The sequence below is a fragment of the Vigna unguiculata genome, chromosome 7 (genome assembly GCF_037176805.1).
Source record: "Vigna unguiculata cultivar grain cowpea cultivar isolate G323 ecotype 2 chromosome 7, ASM3717680v1, whole genome shotgun sequence".
NCBI lineage: Eukaryota > Viridiplantae > Streptophyta > Magnoliopsida > Fabales > Fabaceae > Vigna > Vigna unguiculata.
Window position 1 is genome coordinate 33,380,710 of NC_140798.1, and position 24,206 is coordinate 33,404,915.

The 24,206-nt window shown below is 32.3% G+C and overlaps 2 protein-coding genes across 6 annotated transcripts; both read right to left on the reverse strand.

Moving 5' to 3' along the window:
* Positions 1-2,517: 2,517 nt before the first annotated feature.
* On the reverse strand, positions 2,518-16,227 carry LOC114191618 (protein ALWAYS EARLY 2). 5 transcript variants are annotated; one of them, XM_085676145.1, is made up of 20 exons: positions 15,981-16,227; positions 15,025-15,135; positions 14,562-14,657; positions 14,338-14,400; positions 13,830-13,907; positions 13,330-13,492; positions 12,412-12,674; positions 11,865-12,237; positions 11,633-11,710; positions 10,222-10,481; positions 8,188-8,238; positions 6,456-6,737; positions 6,172-6,350; positions 5,792-6,074; positions 5,087-5,242; positions 4,244-4,375; positions 3,967-4,107; positions 3,669-3,881; positions 3,057-3,350; positions 2,518-2,927 (listed from the first exon to the last, which is right to left on the reverse strand). In XM_085676145.1, exons 1-20 carry the CDS (start codon positions 15,987-15,989, stop codon positions 2,763-2,765), a joined length of 3,390 nt encoding a protein of 1,129 aa, XP_085532271.1. In that variant the 5' UTR covers positions 15,990-16,227; the 3' UTR covers positions 2,518-2,762. The 5 variants fall into 5 exon arrangements, with proteins under 5 accessions (XP_085532271.1, XP_027936714.1, XP_085532270.1 ...); XM_028080913.2 differs by having other exon boundaries at positions 14,562-14,660; XM_085676144.1 differs by lacking the exon at positions 15,981-16,227 and adding an exon at positions 15,430-15,448 and having other exon boundaries at positions 11,865-12,234; positions 14,562-14,660.
* Positions 16,228-18,768: 2,541 nt separating this feature from the next.
* On the reverse strand, positions 18,769-24,206 carry LOC114191620 (putative linoleate 9S-lipoxygenase 5). Its single transcript, XM_028080915.2, has 9 exons — positions 23,920-24,206; positions 21,815-22,110; positions 21,478-21,718; positions 21,001-21,339; positions 20,792-20,877; positions 20,534-20,641; positions 20,129-20,433; positions 19,774-20,037; positions 18,769-19,696 (listed from the first exon to the last, which is right to left on the reverse strand). Exons 1-9 carry the CDS (start codon positions 24,110-24,112, stop codon positions 18,943-18,945), a joined length of 2,586 nt encoding a protein of 861 aa, XP_027936716.2. The 5' UTR covers positions 24,113-24,206; the 3' UTR covers positions 18,769-18,942.

A 24,206-nucleotide genomic window follows, 5' to 3' on the forward strand; every position in this document is an offset into this window, starting at 1 on the left:
CGAAGTTAGTGAGTTATTTAAATGTTATATTAATTTTTATTTATAAAATAATTTTATATTCAATTAAAAATAATAAACAAATAAAATTTTTATTTATAAAATAATTTTATATTCAATTTAAATGTAGTGGTTGTTATGTTAATCTCTTATCTTCTTTCCCTTAATTCAAACACTCTTACATTCATCTCATTTTCTCTTCAAATTTACTTAAATCCAGTCTTTCAAATCCATATTCAAATCTATATAGTGTTTTATGCTGTGTTTGGATTAGGGTGTGAATTTGGGAGAGTGAATTTGCGTTGATTTACAAGTAAATATGAGATTGTTTGAATTAAAGGAAAGATGATATGATTTGAGTGGATATAAGTGAAAAGTTTATGAAAGTTTATGTATGACGTGATTGATAAAATTTAATAAATAATAATTATTAAGAGAATAAATTGTATGATTATCATTTTATCCTTCAATATAAATAGAAGAAAAGATATTTAAATAAAATTAAAAATGTTATTTAAAATTACAAAAATAATATTTATCCATATTATAACCAATAACTTAGAATAATTATTATTATTCTCAATTATAACTTCAAATAATTTATAATATAGGTAGTTTAATTTTAACTCCACATTTATTTAAATATATTTTATTTTATACAATTAATTCATTTACAAAATATATTTATTTAAATAATAATAATATTATTATTATATAATACTAATTATTATAATAATTAAAATTAAAATTATATATATAATAATAATAATATACAGTGTTATTAATATCTATATAATTATTATATATATTATTTATTATATAATACTAATTATTGTAATAATTATAATTATAATAATAATAATTGTTATTATATATATATATATATATGTATATTTGTTATAATATGTATATTTGGAAAAAAAGAAACTAATAAATATAATAAATATAAGTAAATTAAATTGTTAAAAGAGAGAGACAATAAAGTAATTTTAATACGATGATTTGGCTTTCTCCGCACTTCTCTTCATTTTAGAGAGTGTCAAAATTAGCAACTCACTTACAAATCCACACTCAAATCATCGCAAACAAACAGGTCCAAACACGTTTTGAAGTCACTTTCCATCCACATGAACAATATTCATGCGGATCCAAAGACAACATTAGTGATAATTTAAAGAATGATGAATTTTTATGATCACAAATTTAGTTTTCTTTAAGAGTTGAATTTTCAGATAATGATCTGTGTATCATTAACATACTATTTTTAAGTGTATATAAACTACAATAAAAATAATTTTATGATTATCAAATTGATAAAAATAATATATTAAAAAATGGCATTAAAATTATTATGGCTATAAGTGATTCAAGTTTAATTGACTTATTAATTTTAACCCAATCTAGTTAATATTATCTAAATTTATCTTCTATTTTAATTTAGCATCTTAATTATCATTAAGTTATGTTGGATTATTAGATTGAATGATCAAAAAAATGTCAGCTTTTATTAAAGTAACCTTTGCGCAAAAACATGTGTATTGTACTTGTTAATGTATGTAGACAACATCTTTATGGTAAATCAATATAAAGATGAAAAGGCTTAAAAGACCTCGGTGAAGTAAATACTTGGGATGAATTCATACAAATTAGATAATGAAAAAAATTACATTTATGTCACTAAGTTATTTGAAGGTGGATGAAAATTTAAGATGCATCAATCTAAATCAGTAAGTAACAATTCTTTGTTATCCAAATTTGTGGTTTTGAAACACGTGTGCACGAAAGATTATTATTACAAGTGACTTCAATTAGAATAAGATCTTTCAAAAGTCAGATTAATCAAAAAATTCGACGAGGATAAACTATAAATAAACCCATATAAGAATTTTTAACATCACACCCAATGTAAAATGTGAAAAGTTAATATTATATCTTGACCATTTTCTATTACATTTGAATATTATACAAAAGTTTTGTTTTGATAGTTTTATTATAAATAATTATCTGATGTGTAAGTGACTTTTTTTATTATAAGTGGTTATTTTAAGTTTAAAATAAATAACTATTTAAAGATAAAATTGAAAAAATTATATAAAATAAAAAAGTAGTTAAACATAAAATAATATGATTTCTAAATAAATAATAATATTTTGATTCATTTTAACCTGTCACTTTAATTACCCTTTAATTATCTATTTTAATTTCTTTTAAAAGTGTAATGTGATGATCTCAAAATGAATAATGAATTAAAAATAGATAAAAATAAATAAATCAAAATATCACCATCCTTTTTAAATACTCATCGCCAACCCCCAAAAATGTCTACTTTGACCACCGAAGGTTTATTTTTCCTCCGGCGCGCAGTTACAAAATAACCCATATCAAAGTTTAAAAGATCCAATTCCCATCAAACCGAAGCTTTACTAGCTTGTCTATCTGCAGATTAAGATGTTTCCCTAAAACAGATAAGAAAAAAGAAAAACATAGTGTTTTTTTATTAATTACTTAAAGAAAAGTAGATTTTGAAAATAATGAATAATTTTTATTGAATATTTTTTTATTAAGAAGCAGCATTTGACGCAAGATTAAAAAGACAGGGCAGTGAATTGCTTGCATGATTTCTACTACCACCGTTTGACCTATTGGTGTGGAGTAAAAGAAATTATTGTAGCTCAATAAAAAGACATGACAAAGTGGGCAAAGAACCCGTATGTGATCTGAACAATATTTCAGATCATATGTACATCAGCTACATTGGATACAAATCAAGTAGGAATCAGAGCTAAAATCTGTGTTTTGATTCTTCCCATGCACATTTGAATTTCTCTATAAATAGGAAGGTTTTGAGGACAGCATGGATGCAAGCTGCTAACTGCAGAATCTAATATCTGAGCCACGTCAGCTGGAGGGTATTGCCGTTCAGTACAAGTCTGCGAGTCAAAACAACATTCCTGTTTCGTTAACAAGATTTGTTCCATAAACTTGAAATCTTTAGAAAACAAGTTTGGCCGGATCAAAAATATATACAAAATAATCAGAGAAAAGAATACAAAAATTACCTGAATCATGATTAATGTAGCAACACATGAAGTGATAAGATCTGATGGAAGTTCAGTATCAAATTTGTCAGAATAATTATGTAGTTTTGCACCAGATGGATCATTAAGTATAGACTCTGATACACTGCAAGTTGAATTATTAACGTGATAGAAACTGCCATTTGCGTTCACTTGCTCTTGAGACCTGATCACAGGTAACCTAGACTTGGAGGCCAACTGCTGATGATTAATAGAATCCAATGCTTGCCCAATCTTCACGAAAGCATCTTCACCTTCCTTTGTCAAAGACAATGCCTGAATTATAGCATCCAAAAGGGTCAAAAGTTTTCACAAAAATTAGAGTTCGAGAAAATACTTGAACGATGCTCTATTGTATAACATGTTTCACTAGTCTAGAGCTACCATTACATCTGACTTTCATCAAATATGGTTTAAAGATCTGCGGCTAAGCCAAACAACAAATCATCGTTTGTAAATTTGTAACTAGTGATGCAATGCTGGATCAAGAATAGTGGGAGAAAACTTATACAATACATTTAATGTAAAGTTCATAACAATAAATACAAAAATATGGAGATGGGCAGCGGCAGAAGATCCATAGACAGGACATACCTTAAATGCAGCATCTACCATTGCATGTGCCCTTGACCTGGATCCTTTAATAATTTGAACAACAGTTGACCCAATCTCTTGTGTAAGAGAACCATCCAACATATTGGGAAGATCGTCATGAACACTAAAACCTGCTTGTGGCTTCATCCATGGTGGCAGAGAGTTTCCTCTGTAGGTATTGCGCTGCCTCAGTTGTAACATTGCATCAGAAACCTGTAAGTTACAACCAATCAAAATTTGGTTCAAGATTGATGCAGAACGTTGTAATGAAAGAAATAATCCATTGGAAGCCACATGCCTGCCCACTGGCTTCCTTTAGCTCTACCAGTACCGTGGCATAATGCTTCTTGAAAACCTCAGAATCGTTTAAGCATTCTATGCCATTTTGGTTTTCCAATATATCGCTATTTGAACTTCGAAGTTCCATCAACAATGTCTCCTGTAAGAGCAGCCAACAGAAAAGTAGGTGCAAGTTCACCCATAGCAATGTAAATTTACGTATAGGATAGACTAGCGCAATTAATATTAAGAAAATAACAAATTGATAATAATTGTCTACTTCAAAAAGTATAAACCTTTTTATCTAGAGCACGCTTTAGTTCAGAAAGTGCATGTATGTCAGCTTCCCTAGCTTGATGGTGTGTTACTTTACATGGTTGAACACAACCTGCTTGTGCACAGAAGTTATCGACGGTAGCAACCATAGCCTGGGCAAATAACATTATTAACAACGTGCAAATGAAAAAATAAATTCGTTTGCTTATTGGTTAAATGTTTCAAGCATCAATGTTTCACCCATTAGTGGTGAAATCTGGAGTGCCAATCCAAGCAAAACGGATGAAAATTTCAATAACCACTACAACACCTGTATTGTGAATTCCTTCAGCCAATTTTATTTTAACTTCAGAAAAGTATTAGGCAGGTAAATCCATCCAGTTAACCACAGAGCAGAACAACAGGAATATATGTGAATGTTTGTCCACTACTCAAAAAAGTCATAGTGAAATAACTGGCATCAATCATCAAAAGTAAAAACAATGAAGCTCTACCATCAACTGCTCAAGCTTATTTTATTTCAGATAAAAGGGCAGAAAAATATTATATTTCAATGAAAAAAATTAAGCGCTTAATTTTGATGCACTGTTATCTTAAATATTTTTAACACTACTATAAAGTGATCTGTTAACAGATGATTATATGTTGAACCTTTAGAGTAGCAAATATTACAGTTAAACTCCTTGAATAAGTGAAAATTCATGAAGATAGCTGAATCAAATTAAACCTAAATTCTAATGTCAGTATTTGAATGTATAAAATAAAAGGGTAAGCACCAAATTTAGGTTTAATATCAATACATTGATACGTGTTAGCAATCTAACCTTTCCATGCATTACTAAAGCACTTGATGAAGTATGTACCTTCAAAGGTGAGGAATGATTTTCGCACCCCCCAAAATTTGAATTTCCATTAATATGTGGCTCTATAGGCATAAAAGATCCTTTTCTGTCATCAATATGCCTCCTCAGAGCTTCTGGCATATTATCTAATGGATTGAAAGGCATACAATCAATGTCCTGAACCAAAAATCCACTCATCAAAAACAAGAAAACGAGAACCAAGTTCATGCTTCAAAATATCAAGCTAGTTTATTCATCTGGAACAAAAATCTTTAGTTAAGCCTTTCCTTATTTATTTACAGCATGTGGCACACGAAGACCATTTATATATTTTATAAATACCAAAACAATTTCCTTCATTTGGAGTTGCCAAAATGTGACCTGTAGAACACACTGTCTTGAAATCGACCTATTGAAAAATGCAAGGCTACCTTCAATACACACATTGGGTCCAACCTTTCCCTAGACACTCTGAATTGCAGGAGCCTTACAGCACAAGGTAGTTTTTTTTACTGTTTATTACAATGGCACGCATATGGTTCAACTTATTTTAAGGAAACAATGACTTTTCGGAATCAACCGAAGAAGCTTTTGGAAAAACAAAGTAAAAGCAAATTTTCCCCCACAATTAAACTGAAACAAATGTGCCACAAACTGATTGAAATGTCCTATGGAAGAATGGCCATAACATTTAAAAAGCAGCATGATAATAAGAAATGTCATTACCATTACAAACTCAACACCTAATTCAGGACGGTCAAACTGAATCCTGCACTTGTCATAATCAACAGTAAGCACGCTACCATCATGAATCTCTCTTGTTTTTGGATGAACAGCAATTACTCTCTGTCCAACACATAATGGTCTAGCTAAATCAGTTGGAAGTCCATCCCTAATACCAGTCCGCAGTTCAGCATAATGCTTTCTCACTGATTCCCGATACTCTGCAAGTTTTTGCCTTTCATCACGAAGAAAATGTTCAGAAAGCCGCCGAGGTTTGCCAAGGGAACTGCCAAAAACAAGTACAGTACGGCAATTTAAAATAAATCCTAAACTGTTCACAAGGTTTAGCAGAAGATCATAATAACCTTAACTGAATTTCATACCCTCTAACAACACTCCACTCAACACGAGTTAACCTTGGGATATTCCCTAGTCCGACATGATTTAAGTATTCCATCAATTCCCTTTTGGCAAACCATGGATAATCAATTGCACTATAAAACCATTCAAACATAAACCATCTGCGAACCATATTAGATGACAAGCAACTAGAAAGCTTTTCCTGCAAGTTATAAAAAAGATATTATTTAGACAAAAAATATTGAAGTCGCTCAAAGAATCAAAGCACACAATCAATTTAAATTTAAAAAAAAAAAAACTGCTGTACCTTTAGAGCAGAGTGCTTGTTAGCTTGACTTTTCAATATGGAATCAGAAGACTTTTCCTTAGCAGAGGAAGTTCTCTGTAAATTCATCTTCCGTCTACTTCGTTTAGTTGGTAAACTAACTTCGTTCAGAAGTGGAGTCTCCACCACTGGTACTGTCAAATCTTTCTGATCAATACACAAGGAACTCTCTGATGATTTAACGGTCTTCAATTGCTTTGGTAGGGTAAAAACCTGATCACCATGTTTTCCTTTAACTACTGGTTTTTTCTCGTCATCTAAAGCCTACAGGAACACAACTTTGATGAGTAGAATATTTCCCAGCATTTTCTAAGATCAGGAAATAAAATAACTTCTACAACAATTGGACACATTACTATATATTCAAAAAGAAAATACAAAAAATTGGATTTTCTAGCTTCACATGAATGTGATTTAATGTTTTCTTCAGATACTTTTCTGTATCTATATCAATATAAACAAGGTGAGCATATCTAACGATACCAAACTTAACGTGGCTATCCACCAATGGATTTCTTTAAATAACTAATTGTGCCTATACATCAATGAATTACAGGGCACAAGAAATGAACATCAAACTTAATGTGGCTTAACATACAACAAACTATAGACCTATATTAGTGGCCAAAACAGAGAAAATTCTTGTTGAAGCTAGCCAACAATTAAACCTCAATCCAAATGCACCCAAACACTTCATGTGACTGACTGGCTATTGATTTTATAACATATATATGTAGTGAATGTGATCCTGGAAATATTGGTATTTTCCCTTGTTTCGACTGCATAAACTCCTTAAAATTCCTAGCCAGGCCACACCTCAAGCATGCCCGATTAGATCACACTTCCAGCCACACCCAAATTAAATACAATGCCGCTTTACAGAATTAGAAAAAAGTTGAGTTGAATGTTTTATCAACTGAAAACTTAAATGGCGTTTTAATCAAGAATTCCAGATCATCTGTCACAGACCCAGTAACTAAAGTGATCTCCCATTCACATATGAAACTTTCCTGTCATGCTTTGGAGGGTGGGGAATGAGGGATTTATGCCATGAAAACGTAGGCAGGAAATAAAATTGAAACTCAAATAGAATGAACATGTTAGGAAACAACCCATTAATAAGGTCTATATTAGAAAATGGCATAGGCATTTAATAACTAATGTAACAGACTGAACTGCATAGCTACAAGTGATTTACAAAAGGAAAATTGAGTGATTTATCCAAACCAATAAAAGGAAATCATGGACGAAAGTTGACCTATATAGTTACAACAAAGGAGTTAGGAAGAAGAAAAACATGTACGAAAAGTTGAGAAGCCAGCGAGGGTCTCCCAAACACCCTGTACTACCTTTCGTGTATGTACTTTTGGTTCTGGTACTGCCATCAATTGGTACCAGAATTAAAATAAGAATAAGAAAAATTACCCCAGTGCAGAGTGTTTTGATCCAGTCTCTAACAAAACATACTTTGATGTGAAGTTAAATCTGACCAGAATTAAATTAAACTATAGTTTTAAACATTTGTAAACCTTTAACAGATAGAATGCACAATTCCTGAAACTATTTTTTAAAATTGACTAGGCTATCCACACTATATTAATAGTCAAGCTCCACTTCTATCTCTTGAAAGGGAAAACTAAAATTTTAATAACATTAAACTTCGAAACTGCAGAGGTTTACATATATAGTCCAGAAAAAAAAATGACTTGCATACCTCATCTTTCAAGGGACCAGTTGGACAAGAATCAAGCTTTGCATTTGCAACCTACAGCCAAACAAAACCTTCCCTCACTAATTGAGTTGTTACAAAATGTTATGAAATTAAATTGACAATTTGAATTCATTGGATACATAGAAAAACAGACCAGAATTAATTGGATCAGAAAAAAAAATTGAGAATGCATAGAAAAACTATCATGACGGTCAGAATACATTATTCCGCAATGCAATAACAATATGAAAAGTGTCGTGGCAACTATCACTTGCATACATACACATGATTGGCCTTGTAAGAGACAAGGCCTAATCAGCCAAAAAAATCATCACAGCAAGACTATCAGACACCCACACATGTTTATAGCAATCTTCAACCTTAGTTAGCTTTAGCTTAAGGGGAAGAGTTGAAATATCTCTAATGTCAATATTATATTAAAGTTATCATAGGATTATTTCTTAAGATATTTTCTTAGTTTCCACATATTTTAGAAAGTACAGCATAATTTTGCACATGATATAGTGTTGATTGGGGAATCAAGAGGAGCGATTAACACTAAAATTGAGCTTTTGAGACAGACTCGGGAATCAAAGAGTTTTTCTTTTGTAAGAGTAACAGAGTATATGTATTGCAATTTCAATAAGAAACAAGAGAATGACTCGAATGTAAAAATAGGAGAAAATGTCTGTTAGTAACAGGTCTCACATTAGGAGTTTATGTAAGAAGATTTAGGAAGGAATTGGGCCCAAAAAGCTCAAAGTTCAGTAATTAGTGAAGTCCATAGTATACAGTAAGAAGGAGGAGAAGATATGATATTATGAGGGTTTGATCAGGCTCTTGAATTCCAGTAAAACATTCTTCAATCATTTTACTGCAGTAGGGATATTATGTTCCCAAGTAAGTGAATAAAATAAAGATCTGTTATTTCTTCTATACTTTCTATTATATTCAATCCTTTCTATACCACAAGTTTTTAAAAGTTATCAAAGATCAAAATTCAAAACTTAAAGGAAAATTATCTAGTTGTCACATAAGAAACAAACTAGAAAGTTAAAATGGAGAGTAAAGGAAACAAGGATTATTTGTGATTGCAAAGTACCTACCAAGCACAAAGGAAAGTTTATTATAGTGATATGCATCCAGTATTTCTCTATGATAATGAATGTTGAACTTTAAAGGAACAAGATAAAAAGGAAGGAGTAGCATAAATGAGAATTTTAAGGTGGGTGCATGGCCTTCATGAAAGAACAAGATACAAAAAGATGTATATACTGGTCTAACACCGAGGTAAAGATAATAGAAAAAATAAAAACTAAGGTGGGTCTGCAAATGTAATGTAAGCTACTACCAGAACCAGTGAGGAGAGTACAAATAATGTGCTATTTCTAGTTTTATGAAAACGAAAAGGGAAAGATCAAGTAGGGCATTGGTGGCAGCTTGCTAAGAGGACTTTTGTAGTGAGTAATATCTCAGAATTTGATATTTAATGAAGTCCTACGGTATTGCGATCCTTGTAATCAACCTCCCTTAGTACAATAAGGATTTTGTTTTTGTTGTTTTTCATGTCTTCTAATATTTTGTGATTTGCTTTTAATTTTATTGGGATAATTAGTATCAACAAGGATGAGTTTATTAACACATTATGTTTATTGAGGGTACAATGGCATTTATTTCCAAAACTTCTAAAATAATTTTAAACAATCACTTTCAGGAATATTTTTGTCAAAAAGCTAGAGCACCAGAATTTTTTGCTAGAATTGTTTGGCATGCTTGTTGACACCTAGTAAGGTGATTGATCCCTGGCGCTAACCCAATATCCATAGCAGGGTGATATAACAATACTATTTGTTTTAAGGCTAGAAGTTGATATTATTCAAAAAGCAATTAAGTTTCTGCAACAACATTTATTTTATTAATCCAAGTTGTTCAAGAGAAAATATTTTCTTGACTAGAAAGCTGTTTTGAAAAGAAAACAAAAAACAAAAAGACTCTATATAAAATATGTTCAAAAAAGCATACAAAAGATGTATTTACCTTCGAAACCACAGACTTCCGTTTTCTTTTCCATGTTGCATCAGCAAAAGGAAGTTGTTCTTTTGATTCAGAAAGCACGCTAGTATCCTTTGTTGATTCCTTTCCAAGCTTGGACTTTTTGGAGGTTGAAACCTCAATTTCAGGCACTACACTGTGTTTATGTTTATGTCTCTTATGGCTTGTTAATGTTCCTTCAGGTAGAGCAGACTTACCATCTTTATCAGTAGAAATCCTGTCTCCCTTCAATTGGATAGATGATTCTAGATGGGCAAGGGGGAAACAACAAAAAGAAAAGAAAAAAAAGACCTTAGATTTGTCTGATAAAGAACTGATTTTTTTGTTAAATCTCACTAATGACTACAACAACAAACATGATCGAGGGCAGAAACAAAAAGTAGACCCCAGGCTGAGCGTTTGAGTTGAATAAGGGAAAAAGGCAGTTCAAATAACACTTTTTACATTTCTTTTTGAAGTGTCATTTAAGGTTCTTTTGGAAAAAGCAATAAACTTTCTTGATCTTAGTACAATATTTGTAAGAATTTTTTTAGTTTACCACTTTCATTTCTATATCACAATAAATGCATATATACAATATAATATGAGAGTAGGTGAAAAGTAAAGGTATAGATGAAAAGAGTTATTAATGTTATCTTGAACTTCGAAAAATGACAGTAAAACAAAAACAAAAGTCTTTCAAAAATTCAACAGTCAAAGAGAAACAGAGGAATATGAAGTGAGGAGTTAACTTAAAAGTGCAGCTAATAACATTCAAGGAAGATGAACCAAAATAAGGTAAATCAATCTCAACTAGTACTGAACACAGAGAGAAAGAAAAACTGTATGATTGAATTTTTGAATATTGAAATGTGAATACTAGTCAGTTTGTATAGTTTATAGATGCCTTTTGTACAACTGTAGGTTTACCTGTAAACTACTTAACTACTTTGTACAGCTGTAAGTTCCTATACAGCTACTGGTGAATCACATCTATAAATACATGTTCTACTCATCTTTTTAAAAGTGTGATACAAAATAAAAATATTCAGTTCATGTTTGATTCTCTCTCTCTCTCTATTTTCTAATCAGCTTCTCTAAGAGAATGATTACAAAAAAGGGCACTAAGCTTCAGTGCACCAGAAATATATTTGAAGTGTCTAGCAGAAAACTATATCTCCATGAGGTGACAACTGTGACGGTTATTACCGTCAAAATGCCAGTTACAATTGTCCGACAGAACTAAACAAAAAAGAATGACATAATATCCTACAATTGTGCAATAGCGTTGAATGTGAAAACAATAAAGTTTGGATTTTTTTTTTTGTCTGGTTTAGATATTGCTCTGTGGCACATGCATGCAAAAGCCTCTTACAATTACATTTTATTGAAGATAAATATATCACTTTATACTTACCAGAATCTATTGTAGATATTGGCATCATTAGAGACAGGTCTGCCAAAGTTTGCAACGCATTCAAGGCAGGGGTTTCATCTGTCAAATGAAGTAATTAAATATTGTAAGTACAAAGATGAAAAGGAAAAGTCAATTTCACAGAAGTCCAACCTCACCTTGACCAAAGGCTAAGGGGGGGAAGGAACTAAAAGTGGCACAAACAATTTGCATACATGTCTAGTGACAGAATTACCTCCAAAGAAGAGTTTCTTGTTCCGTTTCCTCCCACCTTTTGGAGAGATTTTTTCAAGCTTTTCATTAGTAACCTCAATATCAACCATTTCCTTTAGTGAACAACTAAGCCCTTCTTCAGTGCCGCTGCATGCTTCCCCGCCATCATCAAGCTGATGGTTTCCAACATTTTTCACTCTCTCTTTCTTTCTGTAAATTTTCCCCCCTTTCTGAAGAACTTCAACTGTTCCTGTGCCCTCCATATCTATCAATGAACTATTATCTCTTGCATATTCTCCATTGTCAGCTCCCCTGCTTTCTATACTACCGTCTAATAACTCTTCATCCACTGAAAGATTGTGTAACTTGGCACGAGCTGTCTCTGACAGTTGCTGCTAGTTGACAAATTGTAAAATAATAACATTATCAAAATAGAATGTATCGAACACAAGCATATCATTCACAAAGATTACCATTCCATTGTATTGTAACATGCAAAGTTTGAAGTAATAATAATACAGCCAACAAATACAAGATAATGGAAGAAATGGGCATTGAACAGTTAATACCTTTCTTTCCCAACGCTGGACAGGTGAGGGTTTTTTTTCTGCTCTTCTACATGGTGATTGAGAAACTTGGGGAGACCCTCCTCTCTGTGCAGCCTCAGTTAAGGCCAAAGCTACAACATGTGCAACTTCATCATCATTAGCATCAGTAGTTGACTTTAGGCTTCTTCTATAAGGCGAAACATAATTTTCTGTATAATCTTTCTTATAAGAATAAGAAACTGGGACGCGAGGAGTCCTTTTACCAACAGCATGAGGCACAATACCTGATTAATTGATTAATCGTTAATACTGCAATCCAGTGCAGAATATTTTGCATAACATGATTACAAGGAATGTGGGCAAGATTAACAATTTAGAATAATCAATAATGTTACTATATAAATATTTGGGTTTAAAGAAGTTGAAATACGATAATATTCTTCCTGTGCATTTTGTACCATTAGAAATGAACTGGAAAAAGGAGGGGTAGTTCAGGAAAGGTTTAAAAGCATTATCTGAAATTCAATTTAGATGAATGACAGCAGCAAGGATTGAACACTTGGCTACTTGGTTGTAAAAGGCTTTGATAACACGTTATAGATCAACTCTCCTTAAAACTTAAGCTATTACGTAAAGAAACTATTTGATGAATTTAATATCTTGCAAGTGACCTTCTACTAGCATAAAAATAAAGTCCAAAAACATATATTAAATCTGTCATAAGAATCCTTATTGGAGTTTTTGTATAATATGAAAGAACTTTGCTGGTATCCATTTGTTACATAACCACTAGTCTACTACTTTCCGGTTGCAAGGATAAAAACCACAGTAACGTCTGTCACCTGGGTGGAATAAAAGCAATTTGTAGAAAGGCAAACCAAAAATGGTTCTCTGGATGAGGAAAGAACAGAGGAAGTGGTACCACAATGGGTATTTTACCATCTAAGCGTCTCTTCTTCAATAAAGAGAGGCAACCATCACTGGCAGCAATTGAATGAGACTGATCTTTAGAGACACTAAGCTGAACTTTTTCCCGCTTTCGTTTTACAAATTTCCGAGATCCTAGTGCATCATTGCTCTCCATTTCACTGTCACTCTCTTCCTGTCAAATTTGAGTCCAGAAAATGACAACTCACAAATGCATAGTCAAAGCCAATATAACATACCATGAGGAAGGGAGCAAGAAAAAAGGATGTAACTAGACAGAGAAGAACACAGCTTACACAAATACTAATATGTTCCAATAAATATAAAGACAAATGCAAATCCAAAAGTGAGCATGAAATACATCAATTGTAATGTCGCGATGGAAAAAGAAATTGAAAAGATTATAATATAACAAGAGATGCCATGGCAAATAATGAGAACAGAATTTTGATTAAGTTTTCACCTTCTTTCTAGCAAAACATATCTACTAAAAAAATCAACTTTTAACTTACCAGGACATTGTAGTGATCAGTCATCATTGCTATGAGGCCAACAACAGAAGCCGTGCCCTCTGGCAGAGAGAGGTATGCCTGTAGATTACAACTTGTAGTTTCAATGACACTTACAACAAAATCTACACAAAATTAATAAATCAATTTGTGATAGCTAGAAGCAAGAACTTGTACATAAGCAAGGACCTAAACATGTCAACTAGCCTTATGGGAGCATAACCATTACAATTTCATGGACTGAAAGCCATAGCTTGATATCACATAATGTCCCAGTTAAAAATGGTTATGAAGAAAATAAGGGTAGAGTAAGATGGAGCAAAAGAAGAGGAAGAACAAAAGTTTTAAGTTCCATTGGCAGATTCAACATATATTGTCATCTAGGCTTTTAGTCAACTCAGTTACACCAAAAAAAGCATGCACACAAAGGAAAAATGTCAAACAAAAGGTAGAATGTTCAAAAGAAAAATAAATTACTACTATAGATTAAGGCTCAATAATATTGATTTACCCTATTCATATTGTAAAGAGCTTCTACCGTTTCAGTGGTTCTATTTCGTACAACACTAGCCACCTGCAAATCGAAATAAATAAGAACAGAGAACAGTAACAAAAACTCTACCTGTAATTGACATGATAATGATAGGAGAAAAGGAAAGAACAAACCCAATTGTCCTCAAATATCCTAATAAACAAGTATGATGGTGAGAAAAAAAGACCACAACAAAAGCACACCTTCTTCCAGTCTTTCCCATACATTCTATATGCTTCATAAAATCTCTCTAATTCTTCCTTGCTCCACTGAGATCCCAGTTTATCAGTCAACTTTTTCTTCTGTGCAAATGACACACATTAACAAGGATTCAAAATTTCAAGACTAAAATGATAAATGAAATCAAAAATAAATTTGTATTTCATATAATATATGCAGCATCTCATGTCATAATTTTCAAAAGATATAATTATATCTGTGTATCAAGTCTTATCATTGGTACCTGTGCAACATAGTTCACAACTTTTCAAGTTAAATGCAAAAATACTGACACCAATATTCTGAAACTCAAAAACTGCCACTTTAGCATGTTTGTAAAACTATTCTAAAAAATAAGCAAGATGCAGTATTGTATTCATATATTTTAATTTTTGTGTCCTACTACATCTAGTTTCAGAATGAAAAAGTCATCTGATCATGACATACCCGTTGCTTGTTTTTGTTTGAACTAACTCCATCTTTCTCAGGAGAAAGATCATTTGAACTTGAAATCCGCTTATTAACACTTCTAGATTTCCTTGTTGGTGCCATTGAGCCCTTATGTCGTTGAACCCAAAAACAAAGCCACAATCAACAATGTTAAGTTCAAACTCCGCTAATGAACTAATCAATAATGCAATAGAAACAACAATAATTCAAGGCAATATAGAAGCATAGACAAGAGCTAAGTTCTTTTTTGTGGACCAATGAACATCAACTCCCCAGCTGACAATTAGGCATTCAAACTTTTCAAAAAAAAATCAAAAAAATACAGACACTTAGATCATATTGCTACTCTTTTTAATTAAGGCAGCAAATTCCAAACCAAATTAGGAAATTACAGTTATTTACCCCCCACCACCCAAGAGAGCCGAGCATCAGTTAAGTCTATACTGACAGCAAACTAACATATATGCGGCAAATTCAGAATGCACCTGAAACATTTTCAAACTGTCAGGACAGACAGCAAATTGAAATAGTTGCAAGCTACACACAACTACCTGACAACAAAGATCCGCATCTTCCAAACTGAACTCACAATCACATTGAATTTACTAATTAACAACATGCTTCACAACATTGAAATCTCCACCGGTTAAAACATAAAACCTTCACCATGGACCACCTCAAATATTTTCTAAATAATCGAAATAGAAGGCAGATTCAAAATTTAGAAAGAAACAAATTCAATCATCACACGACCGGCTCCAACCAGCTTGTTTCTTCAGAAAAAGAGACAAAAGAAAAGCAAAGAAGCAAGCAAGAACAAAAACTACCAATAGCGAATGTAAGCGGACAAATTACTTCTAATTAACAAAAAGATTAACCAAATTGTATTTTCCTTTCCGAATTCAAACCCTAGATTACAGATCGGAATGAGGAGATGGTGACGTGACACTCACCCCTCTCATAGGGTTCCGATACCCGTTGAAGCACGATGCAAGAAGAGAAAAACGGGAGTGCCAGGGTTTACACGGAAAGAGATAAAGAGTAACGCATTGCCGCGAAACTTGAATAAAACGAGGGCATTAACCAATGGGATTTTTTGCTCTCCGCATCGTCCACAGCACGGTCGAGGAGGGAGAATACGGATCCGTGTTATCATATCACTCACCCTACACGTCAGTAGCTACCTCCCATCAATGATCAACATTGTGCGTCTCAATGGGGATGCATAGTTTCGTTCGTACAGGATTATATTTGAAATTTTGGAAGAGAATCTTGCACATGTTTCCCGTCATTTTCTGTAAATTTGAATTGAGTTTTAATTTATGGTTGGTGTAAAAAGAGTAAAAAGAGTAAAAAGATGTTATTGTTATTTATTATACTATAAAGGGAATTTTTCTTCTGCTATATATATATTTTTTAATTTTATTTACTAACTAATATTTTTAAATTAAAAAAATATATTTTACTAATTTTGTTTTTAAACTAATATTTTAGAAATTTAATTATTTTTATTTGACTATTGTTTTAAATTAAAATAATTATATATAAAAATGTATTTGTAAATTATTTAATGAAATAAGGAAAATAATTTATTTATTTTTATAATTAAAATAATAAATTTATTATTTATTATTTATTATAAAGAAATAAATTCACGTGCATGTACATATTTTCAATGATTTATAATAACAATAATTTATTTTATTTTATCTTATTATTCAATATCATATCTATAGAAGAATATTACTAAAAAAATAATATTGATTAAGGGATTATTAAATTATACCAACCGATCACAGGTTGTGTTTGCTTTTTTAATGTTATTAATAGCAACTTATTTGCAAATATATAATGTAATCTTTTTTTAAAATAAAAAATATTAAAATAGTTTAAGAAAGTGATTCTTGTTAAATAACTAAAAGATTGTTGAAAAAACAAGGATCAATTTGAAAATTTTAGGACTAATATAATAATTTATAGTTAAGAAATTAATTGTAAATTTTTGCATGGTTATTTACAGTTTGCATAAGAAATTTATATTTTATTTTTGGTTGATAAATTTTCAAACAATATTTTTTATTCCAATATTTTCTGGAAAAAAAAAATTCTAAAAACTGTATTTTCCTGCGTAGTAAAATATAGGTAAATATTTTGCATACTTTTTTTTTACAAATAATATGTTACATTTAAGGAAATAGAGGGAATAGTAATATCAAATTAAATATTTTATAGCATTTACATTAAATCATTTAAACTCCTTCTTTAATGTTGTTTTTATTGCTTATTATTTTATCACTTGAAATTTTAAAAATGTTTAATTACCGATTACTGTTGAGTAAATTTTTAATTTAATAGATAATCAAACATGTCATATACAGCTAAGATGATGTTGTCAGTTCAAAACGACATCATGCGGGGACACATCATCTTGGAACACACATATAGATTGTGACAATTCATCAATTTATAATGACATTATATCGATAGACACATTTCAGACATAGGAATAGCACGTATCTCAATCCTGTTAAGTGACACAAATATTAGAACATGAGATGAAATGGTAAAATCTTAAGCAGCCTAAGAAAGATAACCACCTAGTTGACTTAGGTGAGCGGATAAAAAGTTGATGAAATTATTATAAATAACATTGTTCATCAGGTCATTATTATGAATTCATTATAACATTACGCACAAGTCAGATTACACTAATGATTGAGAAAGTACATCTCAGTCTCGAAACATAGAAAAAGTCATAAGTATTTTATGGGAATCGTCAAAGTTATATTTCAATCCTACAAAAACATCAAAATAGTTTATATACTTTTTTTTATTTAAAAAAAAAGTTTTTTACTATCTCTTTAGAGTTTGATATTCAAAATCTTGAAAACATTTTTCTCTCTCAATGTTCTCAAAAGTATAATATGTTATACTTATCATGAAATTTTAGTTACATTTAATTGTTTACTCTCGTATATAAAGTTAAATAAATTATTTAATTCCAACATTTGATTAATTTTTCAATGCAATTGTGATAATTTTAAAACTTTTTATTTAATCTCTAACTTAATTCAAATAAGTCAACATGATCCATTTTATTATATTCATGTGGAGTGAACACAACTTGTAATAAAGTGATGACGTGAGGCTATAAACATCAAATGAGAGGAATAAATAACTAAAATTATTAAAAATGCATCAGTTTTTGCTGTATATCCTTCTGATTACTTGAAATTCAACTCGTTACACTTATAACCTCTCATTTCATTACCTTTATATTCAATAAAACAAACATGTTTAAGACGACTTATAAGTTATTTACACTTTTATATTCAATAAAACAAACATGTTTAACGAGTCTATACAAATTAATGTCATTAGGTTAAAAAGACTATATTCAATTATTTTTATATTTAATTATTTCTGAAGTTTTAAATCAAGATATATCAAAATTTGAAACAATGACAAATTTTAATTTCATATTTAAATTTGAGACTAAAAATCTATTTAAGCTTTTATTTTATTTATAATGAGATTTGAATATCAAACTTTTAAATATGCAAATTTCAAAGGAGCAAGGAGATTCCGTGTAGACAAATCTATGGGGGAACATCGTGAAGATAGTCCCGAGTGAGGTTAGTTACATTATACTACAAATACTAAACCTAACTACCATTCTGTTTATAAGAAAGAAAAAAAGAAACGAAAGTTAAAAGGTTCATATGTCAATGAGAATGAGCGTTAGAGTGTTCATCTTTTTCTTTATTTCCCGAATGCAGTTTGCCTAAGTCCAAATAATTAAAAAGTTCACGGAGCCAAAGAAAAAGGCGAAACAATCTACAACATAAATCATGATTCAAATTAAGCAAGCCCCGAAAGTTCATTATTATTTATCACAACTAAAGACAAGACCCTTCAGATTGAGATACTATTAGGAACCCCCATGCCAGTTAGTCCACCTTTACTTGTTGGATAAAGCAAAGTGTATGGCATCTTAACCGGACCAAACCGATTTCTGAATTTCTCATCACTGTTCATTCTCAAGATCCTTTCCTCAATGCTCGCGAGTTTTTGGCCAAATTTCTCAAACGCCTGCAATGGCTCTGCATCAGATGTCCAATCTGGAGTCTCTCTCTGCCCAAGGTAAACCTCATCACTAGAATGTTTGGACAAGATTTCTACAAGTGAAATGCCAAGAACAGCCTGAAACTGTGAACTGATTGTTTTCAGATAACCCTTCACAGGATCTGCCACCAGTTCATCGTATTCTGGAGTTCCTTTTTCTGGCATGAATCGCCGGCTTATAGCTGGGCGACTTGGTGGGAAACCCCCAAATGGATACTGTCCGAAGTTGATTGCAGCATGGAGAGCTGAGGCAACCCATATGAGAATAGTGCAGGTCTGAATCAGATCTTCACATGTCTGCATCTTTGGCCACCAAGGTTCATTTTTCTTGTCTCCATGACCCACCTCTCTTATTTCCTTCCACCAAGATTGAAGTTCATTATCTTTCTTCACTGCGTCATCCTCCCTGTAGTAAAAGGAGCAGTAGTCCTGAACCCATGTTCTGATAGCAAACCAAATCTCTAACCCATCAACCGCAAAAGGGTAATCCTCAATCAGTAACCGAAGACCATATTGGGAAGTTGGGTCCTCCACAGCCACTCCTCTGAAAGAAGCAAATATTCAGAAAATGAAAAACAATTGATGATTCTAAAGGGTGTTTTGCTTGAATGGTTTAGTTACCTCTTGAGAAGATCTTCAGGCAGTGCCTGCTCAGGGAAAACCCAGTCCTTGTAAAGAACAGATGAAAACTCCATAGAATACCTAGAGGGGCAAACCGTTGATTCTAGAGCACCACCTGCATTAATGAGAATCTGTCTTCCTAGTGCATTTATATTCATGGTGTCACGAAAGTGAGGCTGCAGTAGTTTATGAATAGGGTGAAGCACACTAAGCTGTCTATTTGTTGCTAGAATGAATGGCTCAATGACTGCATGAGTATGCAACCTGTGACAGTGACACAGGTGTGACATCTAGAGTTAATTTCAATAGTACACAAACTAAGATTGTATTTAGTTTTTCTCTGATAGAGTTATACCAGTGGCTGATAAGTTGATGATAGCCTGAGTCCACTACCACTACATAAGCTTTGGCTAATTGCCAGAACGATTTTTCCACGCCTTGCTCCTCTGGAGTGTAAACTTTGCTGATTGCACCATATTGATCTCCTTCAGGATGAGGCAAACTCAACTCAATGGCTAGGGGCTTTAAAATTCCATTTTTTTGCAAGAACAGAATTGTCCTGCTGGCATATGTCTTTGTAGAAGTAGAGTTTATCCTTCTAATGTATGGTATCACTGCGTCATGGAGATCTAAAATGAACAATCTCCTTTCTTTAATTGCCTATTCAGCCAAATGCAAATAATTAGTATGCATCTCAACATTGGCTAAGAGTAAAAAACTATGTTTTAACAACATCTTAATGTGAAGACTGAAAAATTACCTCATCTACAGTGAGCCCTTCCAGGTTACTTTCGATGTGTTCCTTGGTTATTGTACTGGTTTGATTACCATAGAGTTTAGGATCTAACTTGCTTGCAGGTGGGAACTCCTGCAGTTATTTAGGATGACAGTGAGTGGGACAATTCTTAATTGGATACTGATTCTGAAATACATTAGAAATGGTAGATTTGACAATCATGACAAAGATCCTATTCTTTATACCAATCATTAACAATTAATTGAAAACACTTGGACTTACATGGAGACCACGAATTATGACAGGATTTATACCAGCCAGCATTTCCCTAGCAAATTCTTCATCTGTTTGCCATGCAGATTTATCCACTGTTCCAAAAACCCACATCATAAGAACACCACTTTTAAATAGTATTGGTTTGCAAAATGCATGATTTGGTTTGTTTTTACTTGCAAAAAACATGCTATATTATCCATTTATTTGTACTACACCTGCAATCACTTGAGGCACGGGAAATTTGAGGAACCTTTCGCCATCAGATCGGAAAATTTCCTTAAGCATCTCTGCCGGGATGTTATCCCTAACTTCAGTAAGTATACCCTCGGGCACCTCAATCCCTCCTTCATAGAGTTTGAATACATCTTCAAAACTGTCAAACTCATTAGGGGTGCTGTCAAATAGAGATTCCAACTCCGGTTTCAGAACTTGAACAATGGATTTCAGTGCATAGGCAAGAAAATCTGCCATTTTCAAGTGACCGAATCTTTCATCCCTAGGAACATAGACGTCTAAGCTTGACGCAATATTCAGCCTACTCTCACATTTAGGATCTGCCAAGAAAACAACAAAAGAAATTGACATCTCTATATACAATATTTGAAAGTTACAACAAATGAGTCCCTTTTAAGATATGACAGTGGTTAATAAATATTCAATGAATAAGAAAACAACAAAAATAAAAGCCTTACCTGATTTTGTTGGTGGTCTACCAGTTCTTCCCCTACGAGGGTAGGGGTATTCGTTAGACCCTCCTAGAGTAGGACGAGCATGTTGTGGACCCTTATCTGGATTTCCCAAATCATTGTAAACATCATAATCATAGACCCTGTCCCATTCTTGGAGCTGTCCCTTCCCGTTACCTCTTAAATTCTCCAGCTCTTCCTCTCTGTACTTAAGTAGTGGCACTGGTGTTTCACTCGGAAGATATGCCTGCAATAGGTACAAAATATGTAACTTGCAACAAGTCCCATAATGAACTACAATGATTACTAATAAAAATGTGACATGCTGTGTTTGTAAGTGTACCTTGTTGGAGAAGAAAATGCGATCCTTTTCATATTTATCAGCAGGGTATACCCAAGAGTTACAGATAAAGCGAATGACACCTTGGCCAGGAACATTTTCAAGTGTGAGACTTTTGAGGTAGAACTCACTGTGATGATTGTTCCTTATAATAAAGGCTCCTGGTGTTCCTATCTCCTCGTCCCACTCAAATGTAACCTTGAATGCTGTTTCTCCCACAGTCAAAGGTGCTAGTGTTGTAATCCAGTCTTCTAGAAAAGCAGGTTTCCCAAGTTTACCCTTCAAGCCATTGCTATTCCCTACAAATTATTCATAAATAACATTTCAACTTTGGAATAAATTTGTGATAAATGATAGGAGTTAAATATGATTTTATACTATAGGAGAGAGTTAATCCTTAAAAAGAGAATGATAGAAAAGTTTTACTTTTTATGGTGTAGAAGATGTAAACTGACTAAACAATATAAGATAATATCCTATCAGGTTGTTTGATATAAAAAGACAAACAATGGTTTTAGTCGGTGGGAAGTAGGATGTCATGTTCCATGGCCCAGGTCTTGACAAATGACCCTTGAGATTTCATGCTATGGAACTTAATAGATGACAACAAAGTTAACCAACAAATTAAATTATACGTGACAAAAGAATGTAAACTCGGCAAAACCAGTAGAATAGGATAGAACAAATTAATGTAAAGTTTATATGAAAAAGAGAGATAACAGAGAACAGAAACACTGCAGTAGTATTCTTGTTTTTTCTTTTTTTCTTTACTTTTTTGTCAACTTGGTGGCATTATTCTGAAAGTAATTTTCTTTCGGTCTACGTCACTAATCACAAATCCACTGTTTTATATTTTTCTTATTTTACGTTGTTTTTGCTTCCGGAAAAAGAAAAAAAAAAGAGTAACTTTGGAAACCCTATGAGATCATAGACACATATTGATATAATATTTCCCACCGTACACCGACGAATAAATAAATTTAGAAGCATATTTATTTACACCTTGTCATTGACAGCTAGGCTAGGTATATGCAAAGTTTCTAAACAAGTATTTTCAGAAAATAATCTTATTCAAACTTAAAGATTTTACTATGTTTTATTCTTTTATTTTTTCGCCTCTAAGCTAAACAATTATAAACAAGCAATTATTATTTGGTTTAAGATGAACTGAAATTGAAATATTTATAATGATATTATTAAGCACAAGATAAATTGTTATATAAAGCCATTGGCTGAAGACTACGGAAGTTAACCAGCACTACGAATCATTCTTTATTCCAGAGTCCAGCAAAATCCCAAATCCCATGCAAGCCAAACATTTTGTGATAAAGAATTATATTATTATATTTTCAGGAACTATATTATAAAAATAGTATATTTTAAGATATTATTTTCGTATAAACATACTTGTTTGGTTATTAATATACTTTCAGAGAAAATAAAAAGTGAAGAAAAGGTATTAAAAAATAAGTAATAATGTATAATTATATTATTCAAACCGTGTACTTATCCTATATGGATCTGATCTAGTGCGACCCTCTTTTCTTTAGGTAAATAATATTTTAGTTCGTTTAAAAAATTAATGTAAAAAATAAGAATTAAGTTAACAAACCTAATATTTTTTTTATAAAGATATTTGATGTCACTGAAATCGAAAAAGAATTTTTCAGTTTTTAAAATAAATATCCAGAATATTTAAAGTTTCTCTTCCTTCCTCTGAATTTCTTTCACTCGTGTTCATGCATGTACCCCACCACCACACCTAGTCATCTTTCAAATCTATAATATCTTTTATCATCTAATTCTTTTTAGAAATATTTGTAAAACATAAACACACAATCAAACCTAAGTTCCACTCACAATTTCAGAGTTTTAAACGAAAAGTCTGTTAAAAAAACAGTACTATGTTAGAAACTCTGTCATCACTTGAAAAGTATAGAGCTAGTACGAGATGTGTGTGGTGGTTCATCGAAGCTTGTGATTAAATGATTTTGTAAAAGAAAAGAAAAAGCTACACAAGATGTTTTGAAGATGAAAAGAGTAAAATTTGAAGTTAGAGATGAGGGAAATGAAGAGATCCAAGTCAAGCAGAGAGGAAGTGAACTGACCAGGGTCGACGTTGACGGCACTTACGAGCTGAAGAGAAACTCGTTTACCCACAAACTCGTGAAGACGATCGAGGAAGGAGGCACTGAAATCGTTGAAGTCCAACACATTCTTCTTCATCAGCACCACCGTTCCTTTCACCCGGTGCCGGAGTTTGTCTTCGCCGGCGAAGACTTTCACGATATTCTGAAACATTATGCGGAATCGAACTCCAAAACTAACACAAAGAAACAGTAACCTTGGAGGTAGATGTTTTGTGAATGAGTAATAATAAGTGATGTTTGCCTTT